Raw genomic sequence first — 15,110 nt, 5'->3', positions numbered from 1 at the left:
CTTTAGAATTTTCAAGTTTATGTTACTAAGGACAATGCATTTCTCATCTCGAGTTGGATTTATTGTTTTGAGGCTAAATTCAGGTAGATCCCAAAAGAGGACATTAAATAGTGCAACACAAAATGGAATAAAAGTGCAATAGAACCACTTTTCAAATTTGAAGGAGAAACCCCATTCGTGACAAAACTAATTTAAAAACCTAATCTTCACATGCATTTACCATTCACAATTTGTACAGATGCAGTTTTTAGGGAGTTCATACACAGAAAGCAAAACTAAAGGTATTTTGAGGATTTTCACTTAGGGCAAAGGCTGACACACACTTCAACTCAGAGAGAGGTTTCTATGTTGTTTGAGTAAAATAAAACCCTTCAATAAGTACCACACTTAAGATTTTCATCTAAGGACAAAGACTAGGCAGTGCACATACGCAAGTAGCTAGGATTGACTTAAAGAGCATAGAAGGCTCCATAAATCAAGAGAAAGGAATGGCATACAAAGCTAGTACACCCTCTTCACAAAGACCTGCAATATAAATCATGTCGTTGATAGTCTAAAAACTTAAATTCACCTTTATCTACACATATATTAGATGTTATGAGATAAACACAATAATTGCATTCAAAGTTACAAGCACTAAAACACCTATTACATACAAAGCTTATGAAAACAGTCAAACTATATTTAACTCACAAAAGCAGAAAATTAAAAAGGTTTCAATAGCAATTTTGTAACAAGACACCATTAATAATTACAATTGAATTACTTCTTGTAAGAATCAAAAGCACTTATAGGTGTTTACAAAGTTTTGCATGAAAACTGAAACGAAAACCAACAAACATTGTCAAGCTATGAATAGTTTGCTTGCACAAAAAGCAAGCTTAATCTACAACTTCATCCACATATCCTAAACCCTAAATCAAAAAATCTTTAAATAGAATTTCAATAAGGATAACTTTCAACTAAGAATAGATCGTATGGAATACCTATTGGAAATGTAGTATAGACTAGGTGACTGAGGTGTGGGGGGGTGTGAATCAGGAACCAATAAAACTTATACCTTAATTCACCAATTAAACCTTCACAATATAATCTGATCTAATTGCATGCATGAAAGACTGAAAGCAATATAACATTCATAATACTTGACACAATATTTGGTAACCCAGAAACCTTTCAAATAGAAAGTAAAACTGGGGTGGAGATGATAGCCACAAGCTTTAGTACTACAGTATAAAGTTAGCCTGTTAAGCTTACAATGATGATTTTCTCTATTAGGAGCAATAAGGACTATTAGATCCATGTTGTGAAAGGATTTACAACATACAATGAAGTATGCACTTGATTAGGAGATTTGGAAAGAATTTAGTCCACCTTGTTAGAGGATTTAACGGATGCACCTATTAGGATGAATCAATGGCTGATCTCTGATCTACAACTTGGTTTGTTGAATGAGATTCCTTTGAAATACAATGATCAACTTCCTATGATAGATAAGACTCTGCTTTTCCTTATACTAATTGTAGCCTTCTTCTAATTTGCACTGATGCTTCTATATTGGATATGGTAAGATGTATTACATATATACCAATCCAATTAATTACCTTTTGAAGTCGACTACAATACCAAATTCAATAGTTTTCACTAAGTTAGCTCACTGCTAGAACTTGGGTTCAGAAGAACACTCGGGTGATATCCTGACACTCGGCAACATTGTCAACTTGGCAAACTCTAGCATTCGTTTGACACTGCTGCTCAATCCACACTGATCACTCTAGAGTAGTTTGAACTCGATTAGCACTTGGTGACTTGGTGAATACTAAAGAACTCAGTAGACACTAAAATGTTCGGTTGACACTATAGCTTGGTCAACACTACCTTCATTCTGCTTCGTAAACACTGCCAACTCAGTAGACACTGATAAGCTCAATTAACACTACAGAGCTCGATTAACACTACTTTCTCCATGGTTTGCACTGATGAGCTTGGTAGACTTTGCAAAGCTCGGCAAACATTGTTATCTGAATATGATGCTCGGCAAACTCTGTTAAGCTCGGTAGCAATGTAGACAATCAATCTGATTAAATGTTTAGTCGCTAACTGACATATAATTTGACCATAAGGTCAACAATACCATCTAGAAATAGTCGATTGATAAATAGCCACTACAAAGAGGTTTCTCAATATAAGTTTTATCTCCTCAAAAATTAGAACTAAAAATAGCGCAAGCTATATATTTCTTAGGCAAAAAATACAAAGATTCACAACTAGCTCTTGTAGTGTTTTCGGTAAAGTTCCTCTTTTCTATCCATTATTATTCCTCCAAAGATATATTGAAACTCTAGGAATTCTGCAACAATCTTTATGACTCAAATCCAAAACAATCGTTTGTTGATTTCGATAGCCTATATTTTCACTGTGCTAAAATTCTGAAAATATATTGTGAAAATGTCATGAAGAGTTTTGTGCTACTAGGGTTTCTCATATATTGTTTTCTACAAAAACCCTAACCTAGTTGGTTTGTGCCCTAATCCCATTTCAAAATTTTGCCTTAACCTAGGATCATACAAATGTTCAAAGACTTGTGTGTCATGCTTAACCATTGAAATGTTTCTTATTCCATGATCGGATTGGTTTTAACCCTAGGTATTGTGTCTAGTGGGAGATCGCAATCAATTTTCAAATTTTCCTTGTCTTTTTACGATATCACGATCAAAGTCATTAGCATGGAGTCGTAACTCATAGGTCTTCAATCTCCCGATGTTACAATAACGGTGTTTAGCGCAAGTTCGTAAGAAGCAATTCATGGGTCTCCTAATATCACGATATGTGACACAAGCGTAAAGGCATAGAAGTATTTTACATAGGTTTTGCTCTTACGCTCATGTTGAGAGCATAGCATCGTAATTGTTTTTCATGAAGATCAGTAGGTGTTACGATCTTACGATGAAAGGAGCAGCGTCAAAGCATAAATGCGTTTCTATGGAGTCCCAACCATACACATAGATCACACGCATGAGATCGTAAGGTGTAGAGTTTCAAGTCATATGATGCTTACGATCTTATGATGTGGGGCCTAGCGCATAAGCGTAGCAAAATTGAGCACATGTCAATTAAGTCCCAAGGATACAAAAAGTGAAAGATCGTAAGATCGCAAGGTGAGATGTAAAGACTCCCGCAACTACGAAATAAGAAGCGTAAGTTCGGAAGATGAAATAAGAAGGGTCTCGATGCCACGATAAAGAGTCAAGCGTATGATAAGGAGACTAAAGTAAAGCTAAAGTTAAAGCCTCTGGGGTTACAGTAAACCGTAAAGGTAACAAATAGTGTATGGTCGGAGGGTTAAGACAAAGGTTAAAAGAAAAGCTCTCGAAGTTACGGTGGAGGATTGTATAGTTGTTAGCATGAGATCATAAGGCAGCAAGAGACAAGCCCCCACAAGAGAGAAGCCCCGATGCTACGGGTATCATTGAAGTGTAAGATCGTAAAGTTTTCAATGCACAATGTCCATGTTACGCAGATGGTTGTAGACTGCCAGGCGTGGGTTCGCAGTTTGAAAATAACATTGCAAGTGATGTTTTCGATCTTATGGTAAATTGATGAGCGTAAGGCCATAAGGAATATAAAAGGGTTCTCCGCTGATACGAAAAGGGATTGAGCATAAGATCGCAAGGGTATTTGTTCTTGTCTACTAGGTTACTAGGGGTTTGAATTTCAAATAAAAGGCGTAAGATCGCACGCCCTAAATATGACATGAAAAATATTATTGCTTTCTTTGAGCTGGAAAAGGACAAAAAGGTTTCGACCAATAAGGTTTTGAAAGCACAATAAAGTGCTAAGATGGATAATTAAGTCGACACTCCATGAGGTGATAGAGATACTAAGAATTAAAGCTCGTGCATGCAAGAAATCAATGCAGCAAAGAAGTTGATGAAGCACACAAAGCATAAAAGACACTTTCCAGGCTGAAGCGAAATACCATTTACAAAGCACGAAGAATTTGAGAAGTTGCAGAGCTTTCAGATCTTATTTGCGGACAAGATGTTAGAAAAGGAGGTGGAAGAGATCCAAGCTAAAGACACGGAAGTTGTAGAAACATCAACCTCGAAAGGAGGAAAAACTCGATAGAGAAGGCCGAATAAATATGCAGATGAATGGATGAAGTTATTCCTAAAGTCGTCAAATGCCATCTCTGCAAATGATCATGATTTTAGAGACCCGTATGCATTCTACAGAGATGCAATTTTCCCTAGTGTCAATGGATACGAGTTGTTCAAATATTTTTACAACAACAGGTTTGAGAAGATCCCCATTTGCAACCCATGGAGAAGAAATATGGCAAAGCTACTATTCCCAAAGGTATATGTGGACATTGATTTGATGAAAGCCCTAATCAAATCATACAATCCAGCAACCAAATCATTCCACAGATATGATAGGAGTATTCTGTGCACACTGGACCGTGCTTCGTTCATTGAATCTTTTGGAGTGGAAGGTCAAATTAGTGTCTCAGTTGATATAGATGAGTTTCAAGGAAAGTTCGAAAGAAATGTGAGTGCTTACACTAGAAAAGCAATGATGAATTGTATCCCTATTGACCTCAACAGGGTAGGATATTTTCCTAAGGTAGAGAAAATGATGCCTGTGAACAAGTTCAAGAATTACTTTCAGAAAACTATGTATGGTGTCCACAAGGTAGTGGGAAGTGATGGTTCTGACGTGATGTTTGGATCAATATATATTATAGCCCGGGATGTGTAGGATGCCTTCCACAATGTGGAGTATGATTACATGGGTTACATCATTGAGAAGATGCAAGGATAGATTGAATTAGCACAGAGAGGAGAATTGGGGAATTTCAAATTCCACCATTATTCACTATTGATGCATCTTATCTTGTATAAAAATGTGGGATACATCTATCCAGATTTCATTGATCAAACATTTGATGAGAATGGAGAGTTGCCAGTACAACTATGGACACGGGTATGGGAAAGATACAACCATTACTCTGATTTTGTTTCTTTTTTCAATAATTTCAGTGCAGTAATAATGAAAATGTTAGACCCCAATTTTTTAGGGCCCTTGAAATTTTGAAAAGTTTATTAAGAACAACCCTCTTGCCTGAATAGAAGAGATTAGATCACAATTGGGTGACATCTTCTTGTTCCAAACTTTTTCCCTTATGAGAATTTATGCATGTTCCCAGCCACCTCACATATTGCCAAAATATATCCCTCCTAGGCTTGCAATCATTGAATTTATATGGCAGCTGATCATGGTAGATAGGAAGTACTTAGGGCCAAAATTGCATAAGGTCACCTTTTTATGTAGATGTTTCAGGATAGGAGACTTTTCGATTGGGAAAGAATCTCTAGATCAAATTCATGCATTCCTTAGGCATTATAATTAATCTACTGCCCCATATAGAATCTATGATCCAAAAAATTTCATGAGAAATACCTTGAAAGAGATCAAAGGTTATGTGTTGCCTAATACTAGGGAATTGCCCTTTGAGGATTTAATTACAAACATTGTAGCTGAAGGGGAAACCACTAAAAGATTAAGAAAATATGATGACATCCTGAGGGTGGAGAACAAATTGAAGAGGACAAACCCAAATTTCAAGGGTTTTTACTTAGATGTCCCATACCCCTATAGGTTAAAGAAGATGATTGATAATTATGATGATATCATTGCACAAATGCCTGAGGAGCTAATAGGTGAAGAAGGGAGGGTAAACCCTGAGTCCCCTAAGCTTGATGTATTTTTGGAAGTTGAAGAGGAGGAGCCAGTAGCAGTAGCATGGGTAGCCAAGGGCAGCAAAAGGTAAAAAGTGATCCAAGTACCTAATAAGGTGAAACAGAGGACACTAAAACTGATGCCCGGTAAAAATCAATATTTTGCTGATTTAAGGCAAAATTATTTGCAAGACAGAGTAATAGCAGTAGAGAATTCTCTGACTGACTTACAACTAACAGCAGCCAGGTTGGATGATAGGATCATCCATGCAAAAAAATTCATTGAAGATGATGAATTTTTAAAATCTGCTGAATTTAAAAGTTTCTTATACAAAGTAAAACAAAGTGAGTTGGTCATGAAACTCAGGCCAAGTGAATCTAAGGAGAAGATTCAAGAACTTGTAGACAAACTGCAGGCATATGATCCTGAAAGTGAGAAAATGACTCCTACAAAGGCTAGAGACCCTGTGTAAAGGAGTGGAATGCTTTTAGTGCCTAGTTCGGATCTTGAGCAAACATTCATGCTGGATCAGATCAGAAAACAAGAGTGCAATTTCATATGAGGTATTTGGTGCTGATGGTTTCCAAAGAGGCTCAGGATTCAACATAGACTCTAAGTCCTTGACAATGTGGAGCATGGCACCCAAAACAAACAAGCCAAAGCTAATGGACATACAAAGCACTGTTCAAGGCAATATGATAGTATAGACTATGCATAACACTTCTGTTACAGAATTCTCTAAGGCCTTGAAACATTTTTCATTCATGAATGAGGCCAAGGTTGAAGAAATTGAGACCAGGCTAACCAAGACCTTCCATGATTATATTGACATTAGAAAATTGTATGAGGAAGAGCTCAAAAAGAGCTATGTTTATGGGCAGAGAATCAATGAATTAGAGTCAAAGGCTAAGGAGCTAGAAGCTGAAGTGGCATCTTTAAAAGATCAGCTCAAGGCAGCAGAGTAGAAATCAGGATTGATGAACCAGCAAAGACTACTCAGGAGACAACAACTCAGACTACAGAACAAGTACAGATTGATCCTGAGTCTCAAGGGATGAGTATTGATGTTGAGGCTCCACAAGAAGGTGGTGAAATAAGAACAAATGATTTAAAAGGTATGATAGGCCATAGGATAGGCACTTTGAAGAAGATCTCTCAACAGGGACATAGCCTTTTTCATTTCTCTACAAAGTGCTGAGCATATATGCAATGAAGCACTATTATGGTTGTCACCTATTTTTAACCAATGGGGGCCATAATATTCAATTCTTTGAAAGATTAATTTTGTTAATGACAAAGAAGTCTGATCTGCCTGATAAGATTTTTACAGTAAAGGAAGGTGTGGAGATAGTAAAAGAGTTAATTAGTTTCTTTACTGGTAAGTTGCAAATTGTGCAGAGTAAAATGAAGATTCTGATAGGAGGAATTGATTCTTACATCCCACCAATTTTGGATGCTGACAATAAGTTAAAAGACTGGTAGGAATGGTCAAATTCTTTTGACTCAATATTAGCTCTAGAAGGAGTAACAGCCACTTTTGATGGTGATATAGATAATGTTGCTTTCAATGATTTGATTGATTCTCTCTTCAAAGTGGAAATTGATAAGAACCGGTTTGTAACCGAGTCAAGAGCCATAATAGATGACAAGTAGAATAAGGCAGTTAGTGGTTTGGATGAAGTTAGAGGCACTGAATGGCCAACAAAAAGAGAGATTTATGTGTGGGAAGCAGTCGGAGAAATTAAGGCTTTTCCCACAGGAAGCAGTTAGAAATCATAGCTGAATGGAAAATGAGACAAAATAGAGAAAAGACAGTGATTATGACAGGTTGTTAAAGTTGCACACATGCTCATCTTGGAGACACCTGAAGAGAAATCGTCACCTCCCAGTTTTGGAATTGCTTCCTATCTTTTGTCCAAGTACAAAGAATGTTTTGCAAGAGAAAAGTATCTGATGTCTTTGTATTTGTTTTTGAATCAAATTTTGACAGGTGTCCTCCCATCTAAAGCTTGTTACAATCCTTGTCTATGAAAAGATTTCCAAGATGTGGAGTGAGGGTCCGATTTCTATTTCATTTTAATGATAATGCTATTTTGCAGTCGGTCCAAATTTTTATGTTAATTTCATGTTGTTTCAACTTTGAGATTGAATGAACAAAGTTCATTTAGTTTAGTGCATCTTGGATGAGTTGCATATCAATTCATTGTTGCTTTTAATTCAAGCAATTAAGTAAATGCTTATGTGAGTTGATAGGGTTTCTCAGTGTATGGAAAGGATAGAATAAAAATGGGAATTGAGGTTAACAGCTGATATATTTAATTGCAAGTCAATTGAATAGATCAAGATTTACTGATATGACTCTGTGTAACAATGGAAAAGGCATTGATCATCAATTGAGATACAAATCGAGATAGTCATTTAGTTGCATAAATCACATTTAGATCAAATCAATTATCTAAACTCTGTGAGAATGGATTACATGTTGGTCATTCACTCATTGTAATAGCTTTTGAGTTTATAGTTGGCTGTTGTAAATCAATAGTTAATTTCAATTTCAAGAAGATTAAGAGACCAAATCTGCTCTACAGGGATGTGTGATGTGAAAATATGAAGAAATGTTGAAATCCCTAAATAAACCCGCCTTGGCTTGCAGAGCCTAAAGTGTAGAAAGCCCATGTGCATTGTTGAGTTGGTCCAGATCCAAATAGGTTTTGCTGAAGATGGGAGGTATATCTTTGTTTTGTATTCTGTTGTTGTTTTAAGATCTGTAGTTTTAAAACACCAACAGATTCTCAGCAACTTTTGCTAAAAACAGTGGCATTGGCCAAATACACTAATATGATATTCATTGTATTCTGATCTCTTGACTTTAGTCAACTGAAAGAACTATTGAAACAGTGAGAAAACTCTTAACAAACCTGAAAACAATTAGCAAAGTCATGGATTTTCCATAATTGAAACCTTGCAGCCAAATATCAAGAGCAATACGTTTGCTGTTGAAGATATCCAAAACCTAGCCACCCTTCAAGTTTGAATAACAGCTGCTGAAAATGTGCTCACTGTGAACATCTTAACCTTGCTAATATAAGATTAAAATCGAGGACATTGAGAAAAAATTCAAAATTGATGCACACATGCTTAAGAATCTGCTAAAAACCTGCTCCAATGATAATAAACAGTTCAAAATGCAAACAATCAGCCATCAATGCATGAAGAAAACCCTCTTCCAAGATCAATATCTTCATCGTTCAAGGGCTGATATCCATTTACAAACTTTTCTGGTAATATGATTGAATTGCAGGCAAGTTGAAATGACAGAACAGCCAAGGGTTTCAATATGGATGTCTGAGAATTGATCAAAACACTATGCGTTGTCTATGTATTTAAAAACATGATTTTATTGAAGGTAAACCCTGCTCTAAGAAAGAAGTTCAGCTTAAGTGCACATGAAAACCATTGGAAAAAGTGTAGTCCCTGCAAGAATTAATGATCACTTCTGGTAAAACTTGTTTGCATTTGCTGCTGGCAAACAGTGTGAAGGATAAAATTTAAAAACAATATGAGGAAGAATGGTGCAATTGAGGTATATTTGTTCACACATAACAACAAAATTTTCAGCTTTTCCAATCTTCTATATATAGACTGCTTGTCTGCCTTTGAAATTCTATTTTAAAATCTGGTTTTCTTTTTGCAATGGTTGCCCCTCAATAAATTACTGATTTGTTCTATTTTCAAAACTTGTCTCCATTTATGTTAGCACACTTGTATTTAGCATTCGGACAAACTAAAAGGCAAAACAACTATACATAGGTTGGTAACTTTCATTTTGCAAAATATGTTCCTATTCCTTGCAACTCATACCTGTGGATATTGGTGCATTTTTGTAATTTTCAAAGTTGTGAATCCCATTATATGTCATATGGTACTAGTAAGCCTTCAAAGGTTTCTCTAATCACCAAATTTATTCATACACTTAGGAGTGCATGTTTCCTACCTTGCTTGTTTTCTCAAACTTAACACAAAAGCCTGGTCCATTGACCAATAGCACAGGCCCTCTAATGACCTTGCAGATTGTGGAATTCGAAAAACAAGCTGACATTCTCCTTGGCACAAAACATTATATAGTCTTGTGCAATTTTGTATTTGAAAATTCTCTCTTAAGTATACTTTCAAGTGCTTAGCAACCACACTAGACACTTTTTAAATTACCAAATAGATGTTCAACACCTTGAGATAAGGAAATAATCTTGCAACTCCAAGTCCTTCCTTTCTGCCACCAGCGGCAATAGTTCTAAGCTTTTCCCTTGAATTTATATTCCTAAAAATTTAAAACTGAGGTTATCAAGATCACTAAAAAGAAGGGTACTAAGTGGAATATTAGGATAATATAATTTAGACAGATCATTTAAATTTTGGGTGTTCTTTAAAACTCAAAACCAAGGTTACGAAAAATCAAAAACAATAATGACAATTTAAATTATTTATTTGGAACTTAGAATACTGTAATTTAGCAAACTTATGCTTTCTAAAAATCTGAGTTTGCTATTCAGGGATATTTCATACTGCCTATTCTGATCTTCCAAAAAATATTTGTGGATTGTATAAGATGCTGAACATGATTTGAGTTTTACTGAAAACAATTTTTTCTAATTGCCTCACTCCCAATTCTGTTAACACCCACTAGGGTAGAAAACACACTTATCAGATATGCAGAGGTGAGACCTGGAGTCTTACACTCACAAAGCCGGACTTGTTCATTCTACAATCAAGTTTGAACCCCACATCACCAGAATTGCCCGGTGGGCATTGGTAAATGGTGTGCATTACTAGCTGCCAAAAAACTTTCTTCTGCTGCTTTTAACTCAGACATCATTAACACTGTGGGTTAGAGTTAAGGATGTTCCTCAGCCAACTCAAATCCAGAAGGGAGAAAAGAAGGGATGGAGCAAGACAGCTGAGGAAAAGAGAGTGGGAGCAGTAGAGGGAAGGGAGGAGGGATACACACACACAGAGAAAGATCCCTGATCCCAATTCCTTCAGCCCTAATTCCTTGTGAATACGCACAAGATCATTTTGTAGGTTTATGAGTTTTTCAATATTTCAGGTTTCAGGAATCCAGAATGAAGACAGCTTGAAGAGGGCTACCATTAATTATGATACAAAAGCCTTCTTTATGCTCGTTCAGAATAAAATTCTGGGTGCTTCTGTATTCAAAAAGAGAAAAATACCTCAGCAATCTTCTCCATCAATCATTAAAACATGTTTATGTATTGACAGTAGATCAAAAGATCTGGAACACACGTTACTCGCTTGACAGGAATCAATCCTTATAGCCACTGTCTACGTAATTTCAATCTGTACAGCCTTAAATGGCGATTTCCTAAAATCAACCTTACTTTATTCTAAAATTATTTGAAAACAAAAAAAAATTAGATGACGTAATTCATATAAGATGGGTATATCCTTGGAGACTTGTAATAAATAATTCTAAATGCTATTTATGAACGTTAGCCCTTCCACATTTACCGTTCATTTTCAAATTACTTGAAAAATGAAAAAATCCCAAAGGATAGCATTCATATGAAATAGGCACCAGATTGCAGAATCGTATAATCGGAATCTTGATTACCTACTTAAAACAAAACACATTTCTTCCGATTGACCATTTATTGTCACATACATTTGAAAAAACGAAAAAACAAAATGGCGGCATTGATCAGAAATAGGGATGTATTTGCAAACTGTGAAATCCTCATTACCAAATTATAAAGAAACTTTCCCACAATTTTACCATTCATTCTTAAATTACTTGAAAAACACATATTAAATCAATTATATCGATTGAAGATTCATGCATAACATTCGATCATTAGATAATTAGAAATTATATCTTTTTCCCATTTTGCCAATCAGTCTCGCATTAGTTAACAAAAGAGACAAGAACTCAAATTACATCATGCACGATTGTCACACATTTAAAAAATTACCTAACGGAAGTAAAGAATGTAAATGAAGTAAGAGATAGACCCTATGCCTTTGGTGCCCCCTGTAACCAGAGCCGTCGTTCCTTGAAGAGACCATCTTTGTTGTCGACTGCTATCTGCCGCCATCCTCTGTTAAAACTTAGTAACAAAACCTATATCGAGATGGTACAGTTAATAGGGGAGGATTTCGAGATTACTTAAAATGTGAGAAAGGAAACGGAGACGTAATGTTTCTTCTCAACGATAAAAGGTTTGGTGATAATGAAAGCGTTGAGCTGGAAGATCTTTGTCTGTATTTGGGGACTGCATTGGTTACGGAAGTTTGAGAAAGACATTTACTGAAAAAACCAATTATAACGACTAGCCTACCTAGGTGTTCCCTTTGCTAAGGCGCCTGCACAAAATGAAAGAACAAATAAAAGTTCTACCAAAGTCCACAATACCAAGCATACGACAAAAGGACATAAGATCCATTTTCTTTTTATATAAAAACATAATACTCATTATAGTTGTTAGAACTAGAGTAAATTAATAGTATTCTATTCTAATATTTATTTTTAAAAGAGTAAAATATTAAAGATTAATAATAGGGCAAAAAGTAATTATTTCATATCTTATTTCAAAATAAAATATATTGATATTAGATTTGATGAGACAAATACAATATAAAGTAGTAACAATAATAATAAAATGAAGTTTTTAGTGGACATGTCACTAAGTTAATCGAAAAAAATTAATACAAATATGTTGTCATTGATAGCAATTATATTCTATTGTCTTGGTATTTGACATATTTTGGAGTTACCAAAATCTATTTGATAGAACTAGCTAAGTATGAGTATACCATAAGATAGTATATTGGATCATGTTTTGGATTTGTAGGCTCAGATATTGAAGAATCTTGTATTGTGTAGCTAGAAGATGATTATAGAGGTCATGTTGTATATACTCCTATGATCACATGTGATAGCGTTGAAGTTTGAGGAAATTATGATGATGTGCTTATCAAGTTGACAGAGAACTACCTTGTGCAGTGACAAAGGACTTGTTGGATCAATCAGTGATCATATCAATCAAGGATTTGATCATTTTGATAACTAATTTTTTGTTGAACTGACCTTATCATACCACATATACCTTTGGTAGAGGTCACCATGAAGATGAGAGGTGATTTATACAATGTTCTACATGTTATCTAATTTTTTGTTAGAGCCAATTTACTCAAGTCTTTGTTCTTCAGATCAAGTATAAGAGATCGAACTTGTGGGTGATTTGGCAACCGATGGATAGAGCAAACTTGATGATGTGTTTTTGACTTGTTGAATATGTGAAGAGATAGATTATCAAGGTCAAGTTGATTATATTGCATTTTCTAGGAATGATTTTGGCATAAGGGATGCTACTCTTCAATTTAATTTTTGGATTGTTCTCCACTTTGGGGTTGTGGCCCTTTAATTGTATTAGTTGAGTTGTAGCACACTCATTTTGTATTTGAGCAATGTGCTCTAGGTTGTAAGCTAGTTAAATGCTTATGTATTCTCCCCTATTGTAATTAAACCTTCAACAAGGTTAATTACTTCTGCAAAGTAATATTTGTGGGTGTCATCCCCACTATGGTTTTTCCCTTAATTGGGTTTCCACACAAAAATCATGGTGTCATGAGTTCATAGATGTTTACTTTGTGGTGTTGTAGTTTACTATTCATTGTTATTATTTTATGGATATGCAATTAGTTTAAGTTATTTAAAAATATCAAGACATTGAATCACCCCCACCCCCCTTCTCAATGTTCCTCAATCCTAATAGTTGGCATTAGAGCTTTGTGCCTCAAAGAAAGTCTAGTTGCTTGAGGAAGGTCCCTATGAGTGATCTAAGTAACAGTGTTTAGAAAAAAACTTTTGATTGCACTTGAAGATGTTGACAAATCCAATGCAAAAAATATGGAATTGAAAGACAAGCTTAAGGAATTTAAAGACTTTAATCAAACTCTCAAAGATCAGTTGAATAAAACTAGATATAAAAGAAAAGAGCTCATTGATCAAATGCAATTGAAATGAATCCCTGGTGTTTCATCTAAGGATAAATTTGATCAGTATATTCCTCCAAACTTTTTGGAAGAACCAAAAGGTTTTGACCCACCAAATTCCTTTTATAATGGGGTTGTGGTAGATTAGGTGATCTAAAATTATCCCTAAATATACCCTTCCCTGGCTTGCATGTCTTGGATAGTCTGTGTAATCCACATCATAACCCAAATAAAATTGTGCATACAATTATTTGCAAAAATAAAGAGGTGTCTCATCCTCTTTTGGTCGCATATGATGTGTTGTCAACCATCTAGGATATATTAATGGGGCAACAAGAGAATCTTGACACTTTTTCACTCTATAGGCTCTTACTACATGTATGTTTAAGTAATCAGGGAATAATGTGATCTTAACCATCTATGTCAAAAAAGCTACATCTATAGTGCTAAATCTCAGAGATCCTATGACTATGTGAGCTAACATCCAATGAAATGTCTCAATGGATGTATCATCATAAGTGTTGTATGATTCAATCTTCTGAATCATACTAAAAAATTTAGTCCTTATAGAATATAGTTTCTCCTTATTGGGGAGGATAGTGACATTTTGCAATGTCCTCTCTAGCTTATCTAGAGCGTCATGCAATATTGTAATGAGTATCATGTCTATGGGTCATCGTACTCTAGGGAGTATGGTCCTGAGATGAAGTGTATGATGCTTGACCACTAGTAGTACCTACACTAGGCTCTGAACCATTGGATGTTATGAGATATGTGTAGTATTAAATACATAAGAAAATTGATTAGATAAACACTAAAAGTGTGTGTTGTAAATTTGGATAAGAGGTGACTATGGAAATGCATTGAGGTTTTCATTTATGGAAACATATCATAAGTTGCATATCATGAAGACGCAAATCTGGTTTGAAGACTTAGAAAATTGTTTAAGTATCATAGAGTTTAACTGTCAACACTGACACCTTTTTGGTTTTCAAAGGTCATAGATGGCTAATTAGCATGTGTGCACTTGAGGGAAGACAGAACAAGTCATGGTGATCCTGCATGCAAGAGCATGAGTCATTATGATCAATATAGATAAAGTTATTAATGTTTATCAGTTGTAGTACTCTATAGGTAGAACATGACATAGTTAAGGAAAGTGGTATTTTAAGTTTAGGATTTATTGTGTTTAGAAAAATAATTAATTATCTAATTAGGGATGACATCCTAGAAGCTAACCCTAAGTGAGAAAAGTACAATTTTGTATTTTAGGACATGTGTGAAGACCTGAAGGTTGACATGACAAATTAACTTGGTATAAAGGACAAAGTTTTGGATGTGAAGTTGTGTAATGCTTT

General features: G+C 35.2%; 1 protein-coding gene across 2 annotated transcripts in view; it reads right to left on the bottom strand.

Moving 5' to 3' along the window:
• The window catches only part of LOC149544229 (tropinone reductase homolog At5g06060-like), a 55,009-nt gene extending 43,114 nt beyond the window's left edge, over window positions 1-11,895 (bottom strand). Inside the window, exon 1 of one of the 2 annotated variants that reach the window (XM_089798744.1) lies at window positions 11,770-11,895. In XM_089798744.1, the coding sequence (XP_089654870.1) occupies window positions 11,770-11,852 (83 nt within the window). In that variant the 5' untranslated portion in view covers window positions 11,853-11,895. The remainder of the gene's footprint in view (window positions 1-11,769) is intronic. The other variant, XM_089798745.1, reaches the window with a different exon arrangement.
• Window positions 11,896-15,110: the final 3,215 nt, after the last annotated feature.

The sequence above is a fragment of the Cupressus sempervirens genome, chromosome 8 (genome assembly GCF_028749045.1).
Source record: "Cupressus sempervirens isolate cs-2001-9-10 chromosome 8, ASM2874904v1, whole genome shotgun sequence".
Classification (NCBI taxonomy): Eukaryota; Viridiplantae; Streptophyta; class Pinopsida; order Cupressales; family Cupressaceae; genus Cupressus; species Cupressus sempervirens.
This window is presented reverse-complemented; position numbering and strand designations above follow the sequence as displayed.